The sequence below is a fragment of the Carassius auratus genome, chromosome 50 (genome assembly GCF_003368295.1).
Source record: "Carassius auratus strain Wakin chromosome 50, ASM336829v1, whole genome shotgun sequence".
Classification (NCBI taxonomy): Eukaryota; Metazoa; Chordata; class Actinopteri; order Cypriniformes; family Cyprinidae; genus Carassius; species Carassius auratus.
The window spans coordinates 12,600,018-12,622,916 of NC_039292.1; the positions used below are offsets into that span (position 1 = coordinate 12,600,018).

Sequence of the window (22,899 nt, forward strand, 5' to 3'; positions counted from 1 at the left end):
TTTACCTCTTTTCCTGGATTGATCCTGAAATCTTCTGGTGTGAAAGTGGACAGATATTTGACCACAGGCCAGGAGGCTCACCTTGGAACAAATTGAATGTAGCAACTCTCAAACACCACACATTCTTAAAGGAATACTCCGCCCCAAATTGAACATTTTGTCATTAATCATTTACCCCCATGTCCATCCAAACCTGTAAAAGGGTTTGAAGAAACTCAAACTTAAGATATTGACAGTGTAACTTACTGTACATGGCAGTCTATGGGTCTCAAGCCTCCAGGTTTTCATCCAAAATATCTTAAATTGTGTTTCGAAGATGAATGTAGCTTTTACAGATTTTGGAACGACATGGGGGTGATTAATGACAAAAATTTCATTTTGGGCTGGAGTAACCCTTTAAGCCTCCTCTGGTCAGATATCAGAGAAGAGTCTCTAGTAGATATTTATAATGTTTCTAGTAATTAATGACTGTTTAAACATATCTGGGTAACATTTCACCCCAAAAATCTAAGGAACAATGAACACAAAGCCTTTGTTTTTTCAGTACCAATTCGATGTATTGCATTACAACATTATTTTTAAGAAAATTAAGCACATATCCCTCCACAGTTTGCATATCTTAAGGGGAAAAAGTCACATTTTTATTACTATAATGTGATATCCATGTGTGAAGTTTTTTGTTGTTGTTGCTGTAATTGCACTTATTTGCAAGCAAAATTCTAATCATTCTAATTACAATAGACCTTAAAATATGTGTTATTTACATTAAATACATAACAAACTTAAGTGCTTGATCTGTGCAGATTTCTCCCCCGATTCAGATGACACAACTTTCACTGAAGAATATGATATTATAGATAGAGGACTCATATCTTCGACAGACACAATGGTTTGAAGTTAAAAACGTCTTGATGGACTGGAGTGGTGTGGATTACTGTGATGTTTTTATCAGCTGTTTGGAAACTCATTCTGACGGCACCCATTCACTGCAGAGGATCCACTGGTGAACAAGTGATGCAATGCTAAATTTCTTTAATTTCTTCAAATCTGTTTCAAATAAAACACTGAAAACAAACTCGTGCACATTTTGGCTGGTTTGAGGTTGAGTACATTTTCAGAATATTTTTTACCTGATTGAGAGAGACAAATATTAGGAATATCGCTGGCTCTTTACAAATCTGCTTTAGATAAAGAATCTGCTTAAATGCATACATGTAAATGTTATTGTAGAATGAGCACATATTACAGTAATGAGATTTGTCAAGAAAACATATTTATGCATTTTTTTCCTTTGAAAGTGAAACTTGGATGAAATGTGACCTAGATGTGTTTTTGACATATTCTTGTTTAATTTACTGTGAGTTTTGTTTAACATGTGCCTCAAATCCCACTACAGTTGAGGTGAGAACGTTCCTGTGAACAGCAGCTACGTCATGTTTCAAAACCCATGAATAATTAATCATCACCCAAACATTGCATTGCAAGGATGTCTCTCAGGGTTTAAGATGCCTCATCATCATTTTGGATTTATCAGGATTTGTTAAGTTCTCTAGTTATTTGGAGCTAGTCGTGTTAATTACTTATCTCAGTAGTAAATTACAGTTGCTTGTTTGGCTGATTTTTTGCTCTGATGTTGTAGCACACATTAGGACAGAACACCGTGGCTTCAGTTTTCCTTTAAGGGTCAACTATTGCACTACTCCTTACATGAAGTAAAACAAGCTGATCTCCATTTAAGGGGAAAATTTACAAAATGAACCTAACTGGCTGCTACAAGTGCCTGTGGTGCTTTTAATGACGATGAAAACTAGATAGAAACATATGGGTTCTCACAACTTGCACCTAATTAGTTACATATGAATTACCCAGCATGCAACACTCAAATTAGCAGCCTTTACTAACCCCAAGGGGCATAAAATGCCAACGGCTGTTGAGTCATTACAGGCCAACCATCTGCAAACAGAACTTTTCTTATAAAAGCACTTTAAGGACAACATTTGACAGTTTCTCATCTTTTTCTTCAGTGCGATTACAAAAACAAAGGCCTGGCGTTTATGCTAATTGTATGTTTTCCTCCATTAGACTATTTTTGATCTTGCACGATTTCCTTTGATCTTAAAGCATGTAATTTTAGGTAATTATTTTGCCCTTTTAGCCTGATAGTAGCATCGCAGTGTGAGGTGAAGTTTTATGCCATGTGAGACTTACAGAAAAAAGTGTCAGACCCAACGACAAATCAACATTTCTCAATCTAAAGTAGGCCTAGGTGTTTTATTTGAGTCTCACAGTATGCCCTGAAGGCCACAATTTCCTGTTTATTTCAAGCCTGCAAAGTAATAAAAAAAATAAAAATAAAAAAAGTGTATGAGGATGAGTGTGGAATATGGTAATTATGAAAATAAATTGTGTTTATATCCAGCTCCAACAGAGAAAGAAAATAATAAAGTGTAGTCAGTAAGTGATTGGAGAACCACAGAAACAGTGCTGGAGGAGTGAGCACCACTATGAATGGAGATGAACGAGGAAATTCTACAGAACACAGACAGATACACACACAGAGACGATGAAGGAAACACACAAACCATTGCATAGAAACACGTCCATGCTGTAACTTTATTTTATTTGAAAGTGCACATAGTAGACATACACATATAAATGATGTGACATGCTTGGGTTTCTAGTAGACTGAATCGTTAATTAAATAAAGTGAAGAGTTTTATGTACACTCAAACTTTGCTCGCGCTGCCGCCGAAGAGACTGAAATAAGAGATATTTACATTGTTATAAAGTAAAACGTTCTTCCCAACAAGTTGCACTCCCGAACAGCCCTTTACACACACACACACACACACATATATATAAATACTCACCACATGTGTTTTCTGGGAGGCAGGCTACGCTTTCTGTTGATGGCAGTCACCCCTAGAGCCAGCTGCATTACAGTAATGTATTTCTGGTAATTCACCATGGTACTGTTCACCGCTTTTGTGAAACACAAAAATTTGCACCAGAAGCGCAGGTACGTTACTACTAATAATATCAATCTATTCTCTCCTCCTTCTCATACTCCCTGGCATCGGCTTCAACTGCGTCTTTCGTGTTGAACATCACAGCGCCATTTAAAGCAGCAGCAGCAGTGACAGGAGAAACACTCTCCGCGAGGGAGCACGCCGCTGCCGCCCATCACTACAGCAATGACAGTCTGCTCGTACTACCCCACAGTCTACGGAACTGAAAGCGCGCCAGTCCAGTCGTAATAATTCACGAGATTCTTTCTTTCCCGCCACTCGCGCGTGCTGCCACTTTTCTTAGAACTCTCCCTCTCTTTTGCACGCGCTGAAGCGTCCACGCGTCCGTCTGGGGAGTTTGTGTAGGTGTGTGTGTGGAGTTGGGGGGTGGGCTTAAAGAGACAGTTCACCAAATTATTATTATTATTTTTAATCATAATTTACTTAATTGTGACATAATTTTGAGTTGATATCTTACAATATTCCAAGACGTAATAAATGTAATTCGGAAGTACAGCGAATATCCACACTGGTGGTTTGACTGACAGCCCACATATAAACTTCAATAAATTAGATTAATCCAAGCTGGGGAGTGTCAATGCACAACAAATGTAAAGAAGACAACTCCGCAAATAACTGCCATTGCAGGTTTCAAACAGAGATGGCGCCAAACAGGCAATATATTACAATATTTGGAGCTTTAATATTTTACTCGTCAATAAGTCTTTTTAATTAATCATTCAATTGACTTCTCAAAACTCACCTGGGATTTACAATAATGTAATTTGCTTCTTAGTACGATGCACTGCTGGAGAAATTAAGTAGCTAGCTCGTTTTCTGAAACTGTAGTAACTTAGTCACACATCTGTTGTTCAAAGTGTCCCTTACCAAAAAGTAGTATACTTCAAGTTGATTTTATTAAGTATACTTAAGTAAAGTTTAAGTATATTTTTAAGTATACTTTCTGTACCAAGTATACATATTTTAGTGTTCTAGTAGTATACTTGTAAGTGTCGTGTTTCAATACTCCTTGGGACTAAATTTGCTCACTTTCTAGTTTATAACAGTATACTTAAGTGTACTTTAAGTATAACAGTAGCAAACTTTGAGTACACAACTAGTATACCTCTGTGTTTATAGTTTGTACTGCAATTATACTAAAAGTGAACCTATAGGTATACTGAGTTTACTAATTAAATACTTTATACACTTTGAAGTATAGTCTCAGTAAACTACTAGATTTGTAGTTTTATACTGCAAGTATACTCAAAAGTTTTCTTTAAGTGAACTTAACATCATACTTTGAGTATACTATGTCCCTATTTAGGTTTAAATTTGTATATATTTTGATACATGAATATATGAGGTTGCACTTTATTTTACAGTACGTGTACTAAGATGTACTTATAGTGTACTTACAGTGTATTTATCTAAGAAAGTTATGGTAACACAAGGTAACTACATGGGGTAGGGTTAGGTTTAGGGGTAGGTTCAGGGTTAGTACCTAATTATTACATAGTTATTGTAATTACTATAATAAGTACATAGTATGTACATGATGAACAGGACTGTAAAATAAAGTGCTACCATATATGAACATACAAAACATCCAAAGAAAGAACAGGGTATCTGCTTGTAAACAATTTTTTTTTTTTATTCTAGCTTCAATTATTATTTTTTAAACACTTAAATGTGGGTAAGTTTCATAAAAAAAGGAAAAAAAAAAGAAATAACATTTTGAATAAAAAGTTGAAAAAAGACTATGAATTAGATCCATCGATTATCATTGGAATGATAATCAAGACAGATGGAGTCGGAAATTTCCATAACGTTACAGTTTTAATGCTGTTTCATGTCAGATGATCCTGTTACATCTTGTTTCTTTTTTTCTTCTTCACTTGTGTGTGTTTTTTTTTTTTTGGAAATTCTGTACAGAAGATGTGTACTAGCGCCCTCTACCGTATAATAATGAAAACAGATTCTAGGTATAGTTCTAATATATTTAGACTTTTTGTAAGTATAAGTCAAGTATACTTAAATGTAATTTTAATCATATTTTTGAGAAGTAAAATAAAAACATACTTTCCTATTTTTAGTTTAAAAGAAGTATACTAATAGCACGCTTGAATAAATTTCTTTTTCGTAAGGAATGTTGGTTCAACAGTATAATTGTTTTTAATGATGTCACACAAGGGATGGTGTAATGCGATCAAATTAATGTCAGATTATTGCTGTAAATAACAAGTGTGGCATCTTTTGGAATTACTTTGTTCCCTGTTGTTTTGCTTTATTTCCAGATGTTTGATTCAGTTGTGTGTTCCCTTGTTTGTACATACCAGAGCATATTCGCACAATCACTATTCAAACAAGCCACTTTCTTTCTCTCAGCAAACTAAGGCTATATTTACATTTTCATTTTAAATGCAGTCCACACTGGCGTTTTCACTGCGTTTCAGAAACAGTCTCCTCCATCCACACTACACAACCGAAAATGCATACATGACCATTCATGCAGGTACAACAATGAGCATGATGTTATTGTTTATATGGTCGACAAGGATGTGCAGAGTGAACGTGGGCAGCCACACCATCATTTTCAAAAGTCTCTGTTTTGCTAAGTTTGCTAAGACATAATGTCATGGGTTTGAAATGGAATGAGGGCAAATAAAAGCTTTTTTTCAATTATGAATGTACAATTCCTTTAAATGTTAAATAAGCTACAGTGAAGACAAGCTAATTACTAATAAACTACAAATTACTATAGCACATTTCTAAATGGCTTTATTTAAATTTTTTTAAAAAAAATTTTCACTTAAAATGAAAGTAAATAGAACTTTACAAGTAAACATTTTTTAACCTTAAGCATCCATTATTGCATCCACCACTTGTTTAAATTGCTCTTACAAAAATATTATTTAGATTTTTTGCATTTTTATTGGATAGATAGATAGTAGTTATTTACATAGTAGTTAGTAGTTATTTACATATAGTGGCTAATGAATCGGAAAACTCACAGAAAATAGCGTAGTCTTTTTTTTGTTGAAAAATAAGATGGATAGCTATGTTGTGGAAGTCTCTGTTCTCATAGAATTAGAACAATCATTTAAACTGTATAAACAGCCATTAACAAACATCTAGGAACATTTACAATGCCGCTTAATTGCAAATTGGCCGGCAAAACGCATCATGAATATTCAATATATCAGGCAGGTCTTCTCACAACACTCCTTTGTGTGGGACGGTGTCTCATTCCTACTATATAGGACACAAATTCAAACATTCACAGATCTATTTCAGGACACCCACCAAAGTTGCTCAAGGACCTTGCTTCCCCAAGCCCATGGCGACAGCTCCATGTGATGTGGAGAGCGCGTCCATGAAATAGGACAAGTTAGGAGAGCACTTCTTCTTTGGTCTTCCACAAACACAACCCATTCTCACTCCAAAGGCGTCAAAAACCGAAGCATGGTCAAGCGCCCCTAGCGTCACTTTTATGACGCCAAATGTGCCTCTCGGCGTCGACTATCGAAGCACTACGACCTTCATTGCTTTCAGTGGGAAACTTTTGGCGTCAGAATTCGACACGAGGACATGAGATGTTTATCGCTATGAAATCACGTTCAAGAAGTCTCATTCAGCACACATCGCGCGATACTTGCTATCAGTTCCACAGTTTGGGTGAGTAGTCGTATATACGCTCTTTTAATGCCTTTTATCAAATGTATTCTGTCTTCTTTATTAATCAGATTAGTGCCATATGTTTAATCGCTGTATTATATCGGTCATCCGCGGCTGTCTTTGAGTTTCATTGCGTTTAAATAAATGAACACAGCTGCTAATTAGTGTGATTAAACTCTATCTGTCACGTGACGTGCCATAGACCTTCGATTCCGTTTTATATTATTATTAATTTCAGGATCAATGATGTAAGTTGTATTTGTAGTAAAATCATGGTAATCACGACACAATAATAAATGAAATGTGAAGTTAAAACACAGTAAATGGGACATTAGTAACTGTAACTGTAGTTTTACTATGATATATTAATAATCAATATATCATAATAAACAACAATACAATAATCACCAAACCAGCTATGTTTGTATCACTGTAATGCTAGTGTTTTTATGTGCTTTTATATGACAGATATCACAGTAATCATGTGTTCTGTACCATGCTTTTAATACCTTTTAATGTGAATCCAAAAAAAAAAAAAAAAAATCAAATTAAAAATAAATAATAAAACATGTATTTTTCCATCTTGCAGTTCATTCATATCAGTTTATATATATATATATATATATTTTTTTTTAAATATATATATATATATATATATATATATATTCATATATATATATATATATATATATATATATATATATATATATATATATATATATTTATTTATTTTCATATATATATATATATATATATATATATATATTTATTTTCATATATATATATATATATAACATTCTGTATATAATTCAATTTTATTTTCTCTCCCCTTTTTTATTATTTATATTTTTAGCTGAAAAGACGTAAAGGCAGTCAGCCCAGTGGTGTTTCTGGAGAGGGATGCCTTCAGAAATGGAGAAGACAGAAAGCTGCGGAGGCAGATATATGCAGCAGTAAGTCTGTGATAGTTTGTCTCTTTTATCAAACATTCCTGCTGTTATAATTTGTACAGCATTTGTTGTTTCTTAAACTGTTGCACTGTCCAAATACCCACACTTGCCATCTTTTCACTTGACCACTTGATTACTTATTTGAAGTCTTTCCTGTATTTGGCCTAGTGTTCAAGTGAGCATGATGACCACAAGTGTGTGTCAAACTTTTCATGACCTGATGACTGTGTTTCCCAATCCTGATCCTGGAGAACCCCAGCACTGCACGGTTTTGGCGTCTCTCTTATCTGCCTTGGAGTCTTCACTGATGAGCTGATGAGTTGAATCAGGTGTGTTTGATCAGGGAGACATCTCAAATGTGCAGTGTTGGGGTTCTCCAGGACCAGGATTGGGAGCCACTGCCTTATGGGACACTTATGTGTTTAAAGAGATTTTTAATATCTAATTATCAATATTTCACATACTGTACTAAACACATCACAGTCTTAATAATCCAGTTTAACACTTGTATGATATTGTACAAGCCCCAGGACGGTCTCATCTGACACTATCAAAATAATTCATATGACTATAGCTTGTTATTAATTACTTGCTTTCAATAATGGATTCATTTAACATTTAATTTTACAGCATCTTTACAGAGGCTGCTTTTATGGTCTAAACAAAACACAGTGTAATGTATAAGTTGAATGTAATGTAATATTTCTGTTTTACAGGATTGTTTGAGGATAACACTGCAGTTCTCCATCACGCACAAGGACTCACCTCGTTAACTCTTTATCCCCCACACACACAGATATGGTCCCTGGATCAGTGATTAGACTTTGCAGTGGTTAGATTTTTGCAGAAGATGTAACTTTGTTTTATTTATAAGCTCATAATGAATACATTACAGAACCAGTGATGAAAACAATAGTTAAAAATAGTATTTTTCGTATTGATAAAGCATTTTGTTCTCTTTTTCAAGCTTCATACAGTGAACTTTTTAGACTTTAATTAAGAGTTTTAGTAAAGGAGATATTCATACACAGTCATCCCCTAGCTCCAGTCATGAAGTGAATTCATGATGTTATTGTCAAAGCTAGCAGGTGTTTGTTTTCCTGAACACTTTCTCTGTCTTCCATTGTTCAGACAATCAGTGTTTATTTGATGCTGTGCTGATTGAGTTTTATAGATGATATTGCACACTTGACATGCATGTCTTCATGGTGTTTTTTTGTGAGTTTGAAACATTTACATTGTGTTGTATAACATTTTGGTCAATTTAATTTTTTTAATAAAATTGATCTTTTTCCAGTGTTCTCTGAAAGACATACTGTATTTACTGTTTTGTTTTTTAATAAAAGCATTTTCATTTGCATACTGAAAATAGTTAATGTTTACAACATAACTGCCTTTTTATTCTTTATGGTGGCAAAAACGAGCTTGGTGACAGAGGACGCAGTGTAGTAATTTGGGCATGTTGTCTTTAAATGAGTTTGACATATCAATAAATAATGGAAGATCCTTACAAAAATATGCATGTTTATTATGCTTTATGTATTTATTTGTTCATTCATTCATTCATTAATTTATAATTTCTGTTTTTATTCCTAGGGTTCAAATGGTAGAGAATGGTAAATCACAGAAACACAAATGTGAACAATTTTAACTTTAAAACACAATGTAATATACAATGTAAATTTTAGAAGCACGTCATTTGATTAGTAAATATATTTGTCTTTGGTCAAAAAAAAAATATACAAATCTTAAAAATGTGTCTTATATTTAATGAGAGGAATCTATCTGTTGGATACAACAGCGACTGCTGGGCATGTGCACATCAATATTGCCCAATTTTTGTCAAGCTGAACAACGGAGGAAGGTGAAGACGTTAATAAAACAGAATCTAATAAGTAGCAAGCTTAATCTATTGTTAACCGAATCTATCCCTTCAGCCGAAAAACGAAAGACATCTGTCATACATGGATAAGGAAGTGTGACGCTGCTGCTCAGCTTAGATGTCATTGGCTATGACTTTTCAGGACAGTCTGTGGTTGGACTATCTTTTAACCCATATTAAACAGCGCATCATGTTAAAAAGTATGTTTTGCTCCTATCATCACATTAGTAATATATTAAGTCAACAATGAAGTGTTGCTATCTTGAGAAAAATGACATCTCTAGCGAGATCCTAATCCTAACCCTAAGCATAACTTCAATGAACTACAAAAAACAGCCCCCTAGTGTTGCCTTTCTATAGATAGAACGACGGAGGCTTGTGGGTAATGTAGTTTAAAACTTTTTATTAACGAAACTAAATAAATTATTTATTTTAAGGTAAACTGGATATCTAAATATGTTTATTGTGCAAACATCTGTGATATATTTGAGAGGCAGGCTGAAATGTGGTATTTTACAGTGAGCAATATTTAAAATGCTTTTATGCCAGCTTTCCACTTATTTCTGAAAACTGAGCTCAACATTATTTTATCAGCATAGCATAAGTAATAATCCTGCCCATTTTCTCTTTGATATGTTAATTGCACTCTGATTTACAGCCATTTGAAATGCACAGTTTTGGGCTCTTCCGGGGGGTGCTACTGGGCCCCTGGGGGTAGCAGGGCAGTAAAACCTACATATATGTATTCTCCTCATCATGAACAACATACTGAGCTGAGTCACATTTATATCTGACAGTTTTCACAGTCCTCTGTTTTCTATTCTATTCATCATGACTATTATACCTTTTGACAGGACATTGTGAGGCCATCTGATGAAACATGGAAAAATTAGAAAGAAATGATTTAATAATGAAAATAATAGATTATTTCTTTGATTTTTGAAGTAAATGGCAAGAAATATAATGGATGAACCTGCAACAACTTGCCATTATCTATTCCCCACTGTAAAGCAGTAATCAAGGACAATGTATACACATTGTGATACTTCACTATTACACAAGGACAAATTCATGCAGTGCTAAGAATATTAATTTATATATATATATATATATTAGCATTATATATAACTAATTAGCCGAAATCAGTGTAAAAATGTCCTCCTCACCCCTGTATCTTGCTCCTCAGGTGCTGGACATCAGTAATGTGCGTGCTCTTGGTTTTAATGCAGTACAAGATCCACGTTGATCATTCCTGCTACATTCTCAGTTATCCCTTAAGTGTTTGTAACAATAAAGCCCATGGCACCATCTTGTAATGCAGAATAATTAATCTTGTAACTCCCTGTATTTCACAAAAAATGTGCATATTTGTTACTAAAATATAAAAAAATACTTTCTGGTGTACTGATGTCCCAGATGTTATTAATCCGATCAAAAATGTTCATGTCTTAAATAAAAAAATAATCCCAATAATTAATATGTCGTTTTTCCAAGTCTAAATAAAATAAAAACAAAAATAAACACATATGAGCCTACCTAGTAAAATGATGTATTTACCAAGAATCTTCAGAACACAATATTCACCATTTTCATTTTATTGAAGCATAGACTATAAAGTTGATAAAGTAGCATCAAGACAAATAAGATTCAATGAAAATAATTATCATCAAAAATACATTAACCTCATATATAAATCAGTTCCCACGGATGAGTGATGAAATGTCCTTAAAAGTCACACAGTCCCATCCAGTCAACTGTGATACAGATCATGTGATACATATAAGACATGTGATACTGTTCCAGAAAATAATGATTCCTTATCATCACATCTAAACTGGTTTCATCTCCCCATCGTGATCCTCTCTCGTGTCTGGAAACAGTTTGTGGCTGATATCCAGCACTGATGTGGTGTAGCTTGTTCTCAGCCAGAGGATCTCTCAGTCCTAACATCCCAGACCTGGTCAAAGTGAAACACACAATGCAGAAGAAGTTGTTTAATGGACAGAGAGCGCAGCTTATGTTCTGTGTGGTTTTAGCAGTGTGAGCAACTATGACCCTTGTAGTACTGTACACTTACCATTCTTCAAGCTGGTTTGAGACCTTTTGAGAAGCTTTTTCTCTGAAGAGAATTTACCACATCCTCTTCTTTCACTCCTTTCAAGAGCATCACTTGGTCAAAACCCCTCATTTGGCTGATGAGATCATCTGTACAAATAAAAATACTGCAATAAATATGTCATTCTGCAAGAATTAAGAAAAAGTTACAGAGGCAAAGGACTTGCTCATGAGACATTAGCATGTGTAGTTCTCAGAGACTCCAGAATTCATCTGTTGTTGCAGTAAATGCGTTTTCTTCCTCTAGAATCTTTCTCCAAAGTTCCTGACTTCTCTCACAAATGTGTTTTAGTCGGTGCAGTGTAATGCCTGGCTTCAAACCAATTCACTATCAATTCACAATTTATAACATAACATTTATAAAACAATGAAATAATGTCAATTGGTGTTTATATCAACTAAACCAATTTCATGATACTTGTCTGCTTTTAAAACAGGTGGTGTGTTTTTAAAAAAATATAATATTAAAAATGTCCAGTCACACTTTGCTAACATGCTGTAATTGTAATAGTATAAAAAGAAATCAAGGCTGACATGAACAGTTCTGTGAGAGATCATCATAAAATGTTGTATAACATTGCTTCAACACACACATACCAAAGGACTTCTGTTTGTTTGAGCACAAGATGGCCGTCTTCATTTCTCATCCTGAGCAAATCATTTCCTTGGTCTTCCTTCTCTTCTGTGAAACAAGAAAATCTCTACTTACTCTCTGAGCAATTAATATTGCTCATTAAACATAATTAAGTTAATTTAAAGTAAGATTCAGACCAGAGCATTTGATGAGTAAATGTTGATTAAAAAATATTCTAAACAAATGTACCTGGGAAGAGCTGATCATGGCAAGATTCGCTGAGACTCAGTAATAGCTCTTTTAGGTTTTAGGAAGGTTTGTGAGGGTTGGCTCTTAAAATAGCTGTTGAGCTTGATATTTTAGACCTGAAAAAGAAGAACAGCATTATCTGGAAAAAATCCTGTAAGACAGAAGGAAGGACATATTATTAATTACGTGCAGCTTGTACATTACACCTCTGTAAAGATGCTGTAAAATTAAATGTTAAATGAATCCATTATTGAAAGCAAGTAATTAATAACAAGCTATAGTCATATGAATTCTTTTGATAGTGTCAGATGAGACCGTCCTGGGGCTTGTACAATATCATACAAGTGTTAAACTGGATTATTAAGACTGTGATGTGTTTAGGGATCATTTTTAAGACTTTGACCCTGTCCAGATACCCACACTTGCAGTCTTGGCCACTTGAGAGTGTGTGTACATGACAGTGTGTGAACGAGACTGTCCCCTGTCTTAATAATGCCAAAGCACAGCGTCCTTAACACACACTAAACCTCTCCAATACTGCTCCGGAGCGCTATACAAAGCTTAGTGTATCCCATCATGCATCATGTTTTGGAATAAATCGTCAGACTTTTTGCCGAGATCTCACAAGAGGTCACGGAAAGCTGTCCAATGTACAGTATGTGAAATATTGATAATTAGATATTAAAAATCTCTTTAAACACATAAGTGTCCCATAAGGCAGTGGCTCCCAATCCTGGTCCTGGAGAACCCCAACACTGCACATTTGAGATGTCTCCCTGATCAAACACACCTGATTCAACTCATCAGCTCATCAGTGAAGACTCCAAGGCAGATAAGAGAGACGCCAAAACCGTGCAGTGCTGGGGTTCTCCAGGATCAGGATTGGGAAACACAGTCATCAGGTCATGAAAAGTTTGACACACACTTGTGGTCATCATGCTCACTTGAACACTAGGCCAAATACAGGAAAGACTTCAAATAAGAAATCAAGTGGAAAGATGGCAAGTGTGGGTATTTGGACAGTGCAAAAGTTTAAGAAACAACAAATGCTGTACAAATTATAACAGCAGGAATTTTTGATAAAAGAGACAAACTATCACAGACTTACTGCTGCAAATATCTGCCTCCGCAGCTTTCTGTCTTCTCCATTTCTGAAGGCATCCCTCTCCAGAAACACCACTGGGCTGACTGCCTTTACGTCTTTTCAGCTAAAAATATAAATAATAAAAAAGGGGAGAGAAAATAAAATTGAATTATATACAGAATGTTAATAATGATCTGTGAGCAAAATATTTATATATATGTATATATATATATTTATATATATATATATATATATATATATATATATATATATATATATATATATATATATATAAAAATAAATATATATATATATATATATATATATATATATATATATATATATATATATATGAATATATATATATATATATATATATATATATATATATGAAAATAAATATATATATATATATTAAAAAAAAAAAAAAAAAAAATATATATATATATATATATATATATATATATATATATATATATATATATATAAACTGATATGAATGAACTGCAAGATGGAAAAATACATGTTTTATTATTTATTTTTAATTTGATTTTTTTTTTTTTTTTTGGATTCACATTAAAAGGTATTAAAAGCATGGTACAGAACACATGATTACTGTGATATCTGTCATATAAAAGCACATAAAAACACTAGCATTACAGTGATACAAACATAGCTGGTTTGGTGATTATTGTATTGTTGTATTGATTATTAATATATCATAGTAAAACTACAGTTACAGTTACTAATGTCCCATTTACTGTGTTTTAACTTCACATTTCATTTATTATTGTGTCGTGATTACCATGATTTTACTACAAATACAACTTACATCATTGATCCTGAAATTAATAATAATATAAAACGGAATCGAAGGTCTATGGCACGTCACGTGACAGATAGAGTTTAATCACACTAATTAGCAGCTGTGTTCATTTATTTAAACGCAATGAAACTCAAAGACAGACGCGGATGACCGATATAATACAGCGATTAAACATATGGCACTAATCTGATTAATAAAGAAGACAGAATACATTTGATAAAAGGCATTAAAAGAGCGTATATACGACTACTCACCCAAACTGTGGAACTGATAGCAAGTATCGCGCGATGTGTGCTGAATGAGACTTCTTGAACGTGATTTCATAGCGATAAACATCTCATGTCCTCGTGTCGGATTCTGACGCCAAAAGTTTCCCACTGAAAGCAATGAAGGTCGTAGTGCTTCGATAGTCGACGCCGAGAGGCACATTTGGCGTCATAAAAGTGACGCTAGGGGCGCTTGACCATGCTTCGGTTTTTGACGCCTTTGGAGTGAGAATGGGTTGACAAACAGAAAAATGTGGGTCCAGGAATGGGTTATGAGATTCAAAGCTCATTCACCAAGGAGGTGAACAAAAGTGAACAAAGAGGAGAAATGAGATAAAAAAAAGAATGCGGTCCTTCACACAAGAGTGCATCGTGATTCGCCCGGCCCAACACACATACACACACCCATTCAACTCAAACAGTGCTAACACAGCAACATATTTAATGTAGCTGACACTGATAGGTCATTTATGGGTTGTGTATGAGGTATTTGTAATATCAGTGTTTTGCTCCTTTTTTGTATTTTTAAGACTTTACAATTTAAATGTAATATTGTGCATGTGTGTCAATTGCATGAATTCTGATGTGCTTATTTTGTGGTACTGCTAAGTTTTATTAAATTGAAGGTCATGTGACCTTCCTGATTAGATTTAACCTGGAAGTGCTGCAAATTGAATGATGAGATTTAAACTTAGATACACCTGTTAGAGCTCTTCACCATTCTACTGCTGGTAACCAGGCCAACACGGTAAAAGTGTTCATTTATGTATATTTCTTTATTTGCATTGATGTCCTTCGAATTGTTATGTGTGTGTAAAACTATATTTTTGTGTTTCTGTTTGTATGTAGTTTTCACGGTGTTCCATATCTATAAATAAAACAAATGGACATCAGTATTTTGGAAACATGGACTGTTTAATGACCAGCGAGTAGTTACAGTGAAAACGTGGCCTAATTCCATTCCACCAAAGTTTACTTCGGCTTCAGCGTGCGGCTTCTCGCGTCTGGGTCTTTCGGAGTGGTTGGCTGCTTCCTGCGGTGATAGAGGCGGCTGTCTTCGGCGCGCGATTCTAGTGCAGTATTCCTGGATCCTTGAGTGTTGCAAACTGGGTTCATCGTGCAGCTGGTGCCTCATTTCGTAGGACTGATTGTTGCAAGTTTCAGCGTGCAACTATGCGTCTTCCCGCGGTGGTTTGTTGCGGGTTTTACGTACAGTTTTGATACATCCCGATGGAGGACTTTCTCACGCAGCCTGATTCATCCGTGCATCAGCAGGTCAGACTATAAAATATTAAATGTTATCTTTGGTAAATGGATGGTTTTAAAAGTTAAAATAAAATTGTTACAAGACAAAGCTGCCTATAATTAGAGAACAATGTAAGAAAGAAGTGTCCTAGTGACAATTGGTTCTTAATTTGCTTAATTGAAATAGTGCTTAAAGTAACATTTAAGTGGCATTACTCTATTTAAGAGTTTCACTGTTATTGACTGTTATTTTATTATGTGTTGTATTGTTGTTTAAAGTGTTACATTTTTAAGAGCGAAAATGTCAGTTCAGGGTGATTTAGCAGAGCAAAATGAATCTCCATTACAAGTTAATGAGTGTGTTGTGAGAAATCGACATGAATCATGTACCACATGTACTGAAAAATCTGAGGCAAGACTTAAAGAGCTTAATTCTACTTCATTAAAGACCAATGAAATTAGGAAATCTTCCCGTGATAAACATTTAACACCAAAGATGCAGGAGTTAAAAGCACAAGAACTGGTCCAAAGGGAAAGCAAGTTCATATCTGCATATAATAGTTGGAAGATCCATGTCAGAGAGGTTCGTTTAAAGTTAAAACAGGAGTGTTCTGAAAGTGATTTGTGTGACATGATGGATGGGGTTGAGAAGAAAGAATCTGAATTGAAAGGCCTATATGATAGCATGCGACTCCAAGCAGTACCAAGTCAAGAAATTAGAAGAAAAATAGATGCATGTTCAGCTGTGACTGCAGACTTGATTAAAATAATGAATGTACGTTTAGTGGAGGATGGCATGGAGTTCGATGCTGAAGCTGAGAAGGCAAGATTGCGTGTGTTGTTGGACTGTGAGTATGCTAGGTCCATATACGGATCCACAGTTTCTAGAGCCACAGTTTTTAGTAATCACTCTAAACCCTCTTCAGAGTCTGCAAGCATTTCCGCTAGAAGAGCAGAGACTGCCGCATTGTTAGCTGCAAAGAAAGCAGAAATGGAAATGGAGGCTGACATTGATGCACAAAGGCAGCGATTGAAGAAGCTTGAAAATCGTAGAGACATTGAGGTTATGGAAGCAAGGCTTCGAGTGTATACTGAGGAGGAGTTAAGAGTAAGAAGTCAGCAGTATGGTTCAGCATGTAGTGATGTGAGCAACCCCAGTCCCCTGGTTCCTAATACATCAAGTTTGAGTCCGCAAGTCACAAAAGGTGAGGTATCCGTAGTACAGACATTGCAAGAGTCAATGGCCCTATCTCGACTTCCCGTTCCAGAACCTTTTGTATTTTTTGGTGACCCACTTAAGTTTATAGAGTGGAGCACAACCTTTAAGGCTCTTATAGAGAGACGGTGTCTGAATTCAGCAGACAGGCTGTTCTATTTGCAAAAGTATATTGATGGTGAAGCAAGATCAGTTTTGAAAGGTAGTTTTTATAGGAAAGATGAACAAGCCTATCAGCAAGCCTGGGAGAAGTTAAATGCTAGATATGGTCACTCCTTTGTGGCGCAACGTGCCTTTAGAGAGAAACTAAATAGGTGGCCTAAGATTGGTGCATCAGAGTACGTTAAGCTAAGAGAGTTCAGTGACTTCTTGCAATCATGTAGTGATGCTATGCCGCACATCAAGGGTCTTCAGGTGTTGAATGATTGCGAAGAGAATCAGAAGATACTAGTCAAGCTTCCCAACTGGGTGACGAGTAGGTGGAACCGTTATGTCACAAAACAGCTAGATCAAGATAAAGATTATCCAAGCTTTAGTGAGTTTGCTTCATTTGTCTCAAAGGAAGCACGCATAGCGTGCAATCCTGTGTCATCGTTGTATGCATTGAAGATCTGTGAAGAAAAGCCCTTCAAGGAGATCAAGCGTTTAAGAGTAAATACGTTGGCAACTACGGTGAATGATTTAGATGCAGCATGTGCTATGGGTAATACCAGCAATATTATTGACCGCAAGACTAAAGAGTCTAGTAATTTGAAGAGCACACTGGTGCATGGCACAACTTTAGTTAAATGTTTGTTCTGTGGAGAGAGTCATTCAGTTCATGACTGTCAAAAATTAATGGAAGAGCCTGTGGAGGAAAGGAGACTGTTTGTTAGGGGGAATAAGTTGTGCTTTGCATGCTTAAGAAGGGGACATGGCTCCAAAGATTGTAGAAATCGGTCCATATGTGCTGTATGTAAGAAGCGCCACCCAACTCTTTTGCATGAAGATCGTCAGCCAGTAAATGAGTTACGTTCACAGATGGTTTTGCAGGCTGAAGAGAGTACATCCTCTCTATCATGCTGTGTGAATGGAGGAGAAGGTGGTACAACATCAATGATTGTTCCAGTATGGCTGTCTTCTGGCTCAGAGTCTGAAATCCTTGTTTATGCCTTATTAGACACTCAAAGTAGTCACACATTTATTGATCAGGAAGTGTGTGAAAGTTTGCGGGCATCAATGGAACCAGTAAAACTAAAGCTTTCCACGATGATGGGAAAAGACTCCATTGTAGAAAGTCAGAGAGTCTGTGGACTTCGAGTGAGAGGGTTTTCTTTAGATAGCTCTATCTACCTGCCTCCCGTTTATACAAGGGATTTCATTCCTTTTGAGCGCACCCATATTCCCACCTGTGAGACTGCTAAAAGGTGGAGACATCTAGAAGTCATTGCTGAGGAAATGCCTGCACTAATGGATTGTGGAGTAGGTCTTTTGATTGGCTATGATTGCTCCAGAGCATTGGCACCTCGACAGGTCATCAATGGAGGTGATGAAGAGCCTTATGCCATTAAGACCGACCTGGGCTGGAGCATCATAGGAGGTACTCCAAATGGTGTGAACTCCAAGGATGTGACTAGTATATGTCACCGCATATCAGTCAGGGAGCTTCCCCTTGTGACACCTGCTGCTGTTAGAGCCCTTGAGCTGGATTTGGTAGATAGTCGGTTAGGAGAAAAGAGCATATCTCAGGACGATGTTCAGTTTCTGCAGGTTCTAAAGGAAGGCGTTTATCATAATGAATGTGGCCATCTTGAGATGCCCCTTCCCTTTAAAACTAGTCCCCAACTTCCAAATAATAAGAAGCTTGCATTAGTACGACTGAAGCATCTTAAAAGGAAATTGGACAAGGATCCTCAATTCAAATGTGATTACAGGATGTTTATGGAAGGTGTCTTAAGAGATGGGGTTGCAGAAATAGCTGATGAGAAACTAGATATGGGAAATTTGTGTTATATTCCACACCAAGGTGTTTATCACCCAAAGAAGCCAAATAAGATCAAGGTAGTCTTCGATTGTACGGACACGTTTAAAGGTACCGCTTTGAATGACTATCTATTGACTGGGCCCGATCTTACCAATGGGTTGACTGGAGTGCTTTGTCGCTTCCGCAAACATCAAATTGCTGTCATGTGTGACATTGAGAAAATGTTTAATAGATTTCATGTCATTAGGGAAGATCAGGATTACCTGCGTTTTCTGTGGTGGTTAAATGGTGATCTAAACACAGAGCCCAGAGAATATCGAATGAAAGTACATCTCTTTGGAGCATCATCCTCCCCAGGTTGCGCCAATTATGGCCTGAAGTATCTCGCCAGCATTGAGAGGAAGTATCCTTTAGCTGCTAGTTTCATCATAAATAATTTCTATATAGATGATAGTCTCATAAGTCTGGAATCCGTTGAGCTGGCAATTAGGCTGGTAGAAGAAGCTCAGGCTCGGTGTGTTAAAGGAAAACTACACCTTCACAAATTTGTTTCCAACAATAGAAAAGTGCTTGCGTCCATCAGTGAGAGTGACCGTGCTGTTGAGGTGGAAAATGTGGATTTCCATAATGATTATCTTCCAGTTAAGAATGTTCTGGGAGTAAGGTGGGATGTGGAGAATGACGCCTTTACCTTTAATTCTGTGCTTGATGAGAAACCTGCCACACAACGTGGTATTCTTTCCATTGTGGCTTCCATTTATGATACATTGGGGTTCTTGGCTCCATTCATCATATCCGGTAAGAAGGTGCTGCAAGAGATGTGTCATAAGGGCATAAGTTGGGATGAACCACTACACATTGAATTGAGATCAAGGTGGGAGAGCTGGTTGAAGGATTTGTCTAATCTAGAAAAGGTACAGATACCAATAGGTTTAACATCTTCAAACTTCAGGAAGATCTTGAGAACTGAGTTGCAACACCTTTTTGACGCAAGTAGTAAAGGTTATGGTCAGTGCTCCTATTTTAGGCTGGTGAGTGTACCAAGGTACATTGTGCCTTAGTCACGGGGAAAGCGAGAGTTGTCCCCACATAAGTTGTCTCCATGCCAAGATTAGAGTTAACAGCAGCAGTGATTTAACAAAGTTAAATTGCATTATCACTTTATTCAAATTCAGGTGTATTGATATCATGTAGGTCTTGGCATTTTGGTCACATGTTGATGTGTACTGCATTTAATATTAAAACAATGTGATATGGTGAACAATTTGTTCATTTTAACTGAAGAATGTGTAATAATGAATTGTGGGGATAGAATCATGTTAGTTGTTTTCATGTATTGTGTTGATGCCTGGAAATTTCCACTGATTATTCAAATTGTTGCATTCTATGTTTATTGAATAGATCAAAGGTAATTTGGTGGGAGTGTAGCTGACACTGATAGGTCATTTATGGGTTGTGTATGAGGTATTTGTAATATCAGTGTTTTGCTCCTTTTTTGTATTTTTAAGACTTTACAATTTAAATGTAATATTGTGCATGTGTGTCAATTGCATGAATTCTGATGTGCTTATTTTGTGGTACTGCTAAGTTTTATTAAATTGAAGGTCATGTGACCTTCCTGATTAGATTTAACCTGGAAGTGCTGCAAATTGAATGATGAGATTTAAACTTAGATACACCTGTTAGAGCTCTTCACCATTCTACTGCTGGTAACCAGGCCAACACGGTAAAAGTGTTCATTTATGTATATTTCTTTATTTGCATTGATGTCCTTCGAATTGTTATGTGTGTGTAAAACTATATTTTTGTGTTTCTGTTTGTATGTAGTTTTCACGGTGTTCCATATCTATAAATAAAACAAATGGACATCAGTATTTTGGAAACATGGACTGTTTAATGACCAGCGAGTAGTTACATTTAAATAACAACACTTCATTCACTTATTCATGCACAAACTAACACATACACTCTTTTTTCTGTTTAAACACACACTTGTTGTCACACTTCAGTGCTTTTTCCCAGTGTGCTGTGAGGTGAGTCATCCGCTTTAATCTTCTTCACTCTCCTCCTCTTTTCTTTGCTAACTTGACAGACTAGGACTTCAGCTCAAGTTATTTTTAACCAGTAATGAAGTGAATTCTCTACGGCTGGGATGTAGGAGCTGTTCTGCAAGAGAATAATGGAGATGCTAAAAGCGCACATTTCATGGTATATTATTTTACGCCACCAAATAAGATATTCGACTTTAAGCCTGCTAAACAAACAAAACCTGACACATTCAGCAAACCTTTATTTAGTCTTGCATTTCGTGCAATGGAAAATGGTCTCAAGCATAATGTAGCATTACATTTGCAACCAAAAGCTTAGCAATTTGAGCACAGCATCAGCTAAATACATGTGAGGGTTTGTAAAATGGTTACATGTTTGATTATGTTGTAAAACACGTTTGCTTGTTATTCGACGAAACAAGCTAAATTTGTTTTCTGACCAATAATATATTTTTAACAGCTCAGAAAGAGACTTGAAGTAAAACATTACACTAACTGTTATAAATAAATATAGATAAAACAATTGAAAATATATTTTATTAATTGAAATTAAGCCAAAATTTAGTACTGTATAATATAAATATTAAATGAAAAACTTAAACTTAAAGGAATAGTTCATTTCAACCAACCAGTTGCTGCAGTCATTGGCTTCCATAATTTTTTGCATACCATGGAAGTCAATGACTTTCATTATGTCGAGATAATGAGAAAATTAAGTCGTTATAACGAGAAAATGACTTTCATTATGTCGAGATAACGAGAAAAGTAAGTCGTTATAATGAAAAAAATGACTTTCGTTATGTCAAGATAATGTGAAAATTAAGTCGTTATAACGAGAAAACGATTGTTATGTCAAGATAACGAGAAAATTAAGTCGTTATAACAAGAAAACGACTTTCATTATGTCGAGATAATGAGAAAATTAAGTCGTTATAACGAGAAAACAAAAATGAAAAAAATTATAATGCATTGCCGCTAAGAACTTCCGTACGCACCTGTCTATAAGTCGCAGGACCAGCCAAACTATGAAAAAAAGTGCAACTTATAGTCCGCAAAATATAAAAATTCTTAATATATATATTGTTGTTACATATAATACCATCATCATATAGATATTATGAACACACTGCGTGAACATATGTATTTCCGTAAAGGGGCTATATAGCTCATTTAGCCGTTGGCCTCCTAAATAAGCAAATTCTTTCTCTTTCAACAAGCATATTTTAATCTGTATTGTTAATGGTGGTCTCAGTAGCTCAAAAAGAGGCTTGAAGTGAAATGTAGCATGAAATATTTCAGAACGTTTTGATCAAAGCATCCGCAAAACAGACATAAAGAGTTTCTTAGAAAAGTACAACTTTAGCCATTAGACTACAAAACTTTCAACAAATATATTTCACTTCAGTTTCATTTTATTTTACTTCAAGCAGATATAACACTTCAAAAAGAGCCTTGGAGTGAAATGTAGCATGAAATCGTAACTGAAAGCAGACAGTTTTTATTAGAGTATCTGTAAAGTGAGTGTGAGCATTTGTAAGATGTTAGTTTCTCACCCATTAGCCTATAAAATGAACAAAATCCTCCTCTTTCAACATATATTTCACTCTATTTTGTTTTTAACTGCTTTTAAAGCCTCAAAAAGTGACTGAAGTGAAATGTAGCATTAACTTTAGTCAACACAGACCTCTTGGGTCAAAGCATCTGCAAAGTGCACGTCTTTACCTAATTCTTTGAAGCCGTTGTGTATTACTGTATGTCTGTCTTGGGGAAGTCGTAGCCTAGTGGTTAGAGAGTT

At 35.6% G+C, this 22,899-nt stretch overlaps 2 protein-coding genes across 6 annotated transcripts in view; one reads left to right on the forward strand and one right to left on the reverse strand.

The window, feature by feature from the left end:
- The window catches only part of LOC113067044 (tight junction protein ZO-1-like), a 108,752-nt gene that overhangs the window by 82,208 nt on the left and 3,645 nt on the right, over positions 1–22,899 (reverse strand). For 2 of the 4 annotated variants that reach the window (XM_026239261.1, XM_026239258.1), the window contains exon 1: positions 2,871–3,360. The exons of the other annotated variants lie outside the window; for them this stretch is intronic. In XM_026239261.1, coding sequence (XP_026095046.1) covers positions 2,871–2,968 — 98 coding nt within the window. In that variant the 5' untranslated portion in view covers positions 2,969–3,360. Of the gene's footprint in view, positions 1–2,870; positions 3,361–22,899 lie in introns of those variants that run through there. 4 annotated transcript variants of the gene reach the window in all.
- Positions 14,851–21,196, forward strand: LOC113067045 (uncharacterized). Of its 2 annotated transcripts, none has more exons than XR_003279266.1 (2): positions 14,851–20,782; positions 20,884–21,196. XR_003279266.1 is itself a non-coding variant. In XM_026239262.1 (2 exons), the coding sequence occupies exon 2, from the start codon at positions 16,179–16,181 to the stop codon at positions 20,115–20,117; it is 3,939 nt and encodes a 1,312-aa protein (XP_026095047.1). In that variant the 5' UTR covers positions 14,851–15,380; positions 15,482–16,178; the 3' UTR covers positions 20,118–20,930. The 2 variants fall into 2 exon arrangements, 1 of the variants encoding a protein (XP_026095047.1); XM_026239262.1 differs by having other exon boundaries at positions 14,851–15,380; positions 15,482–20,930.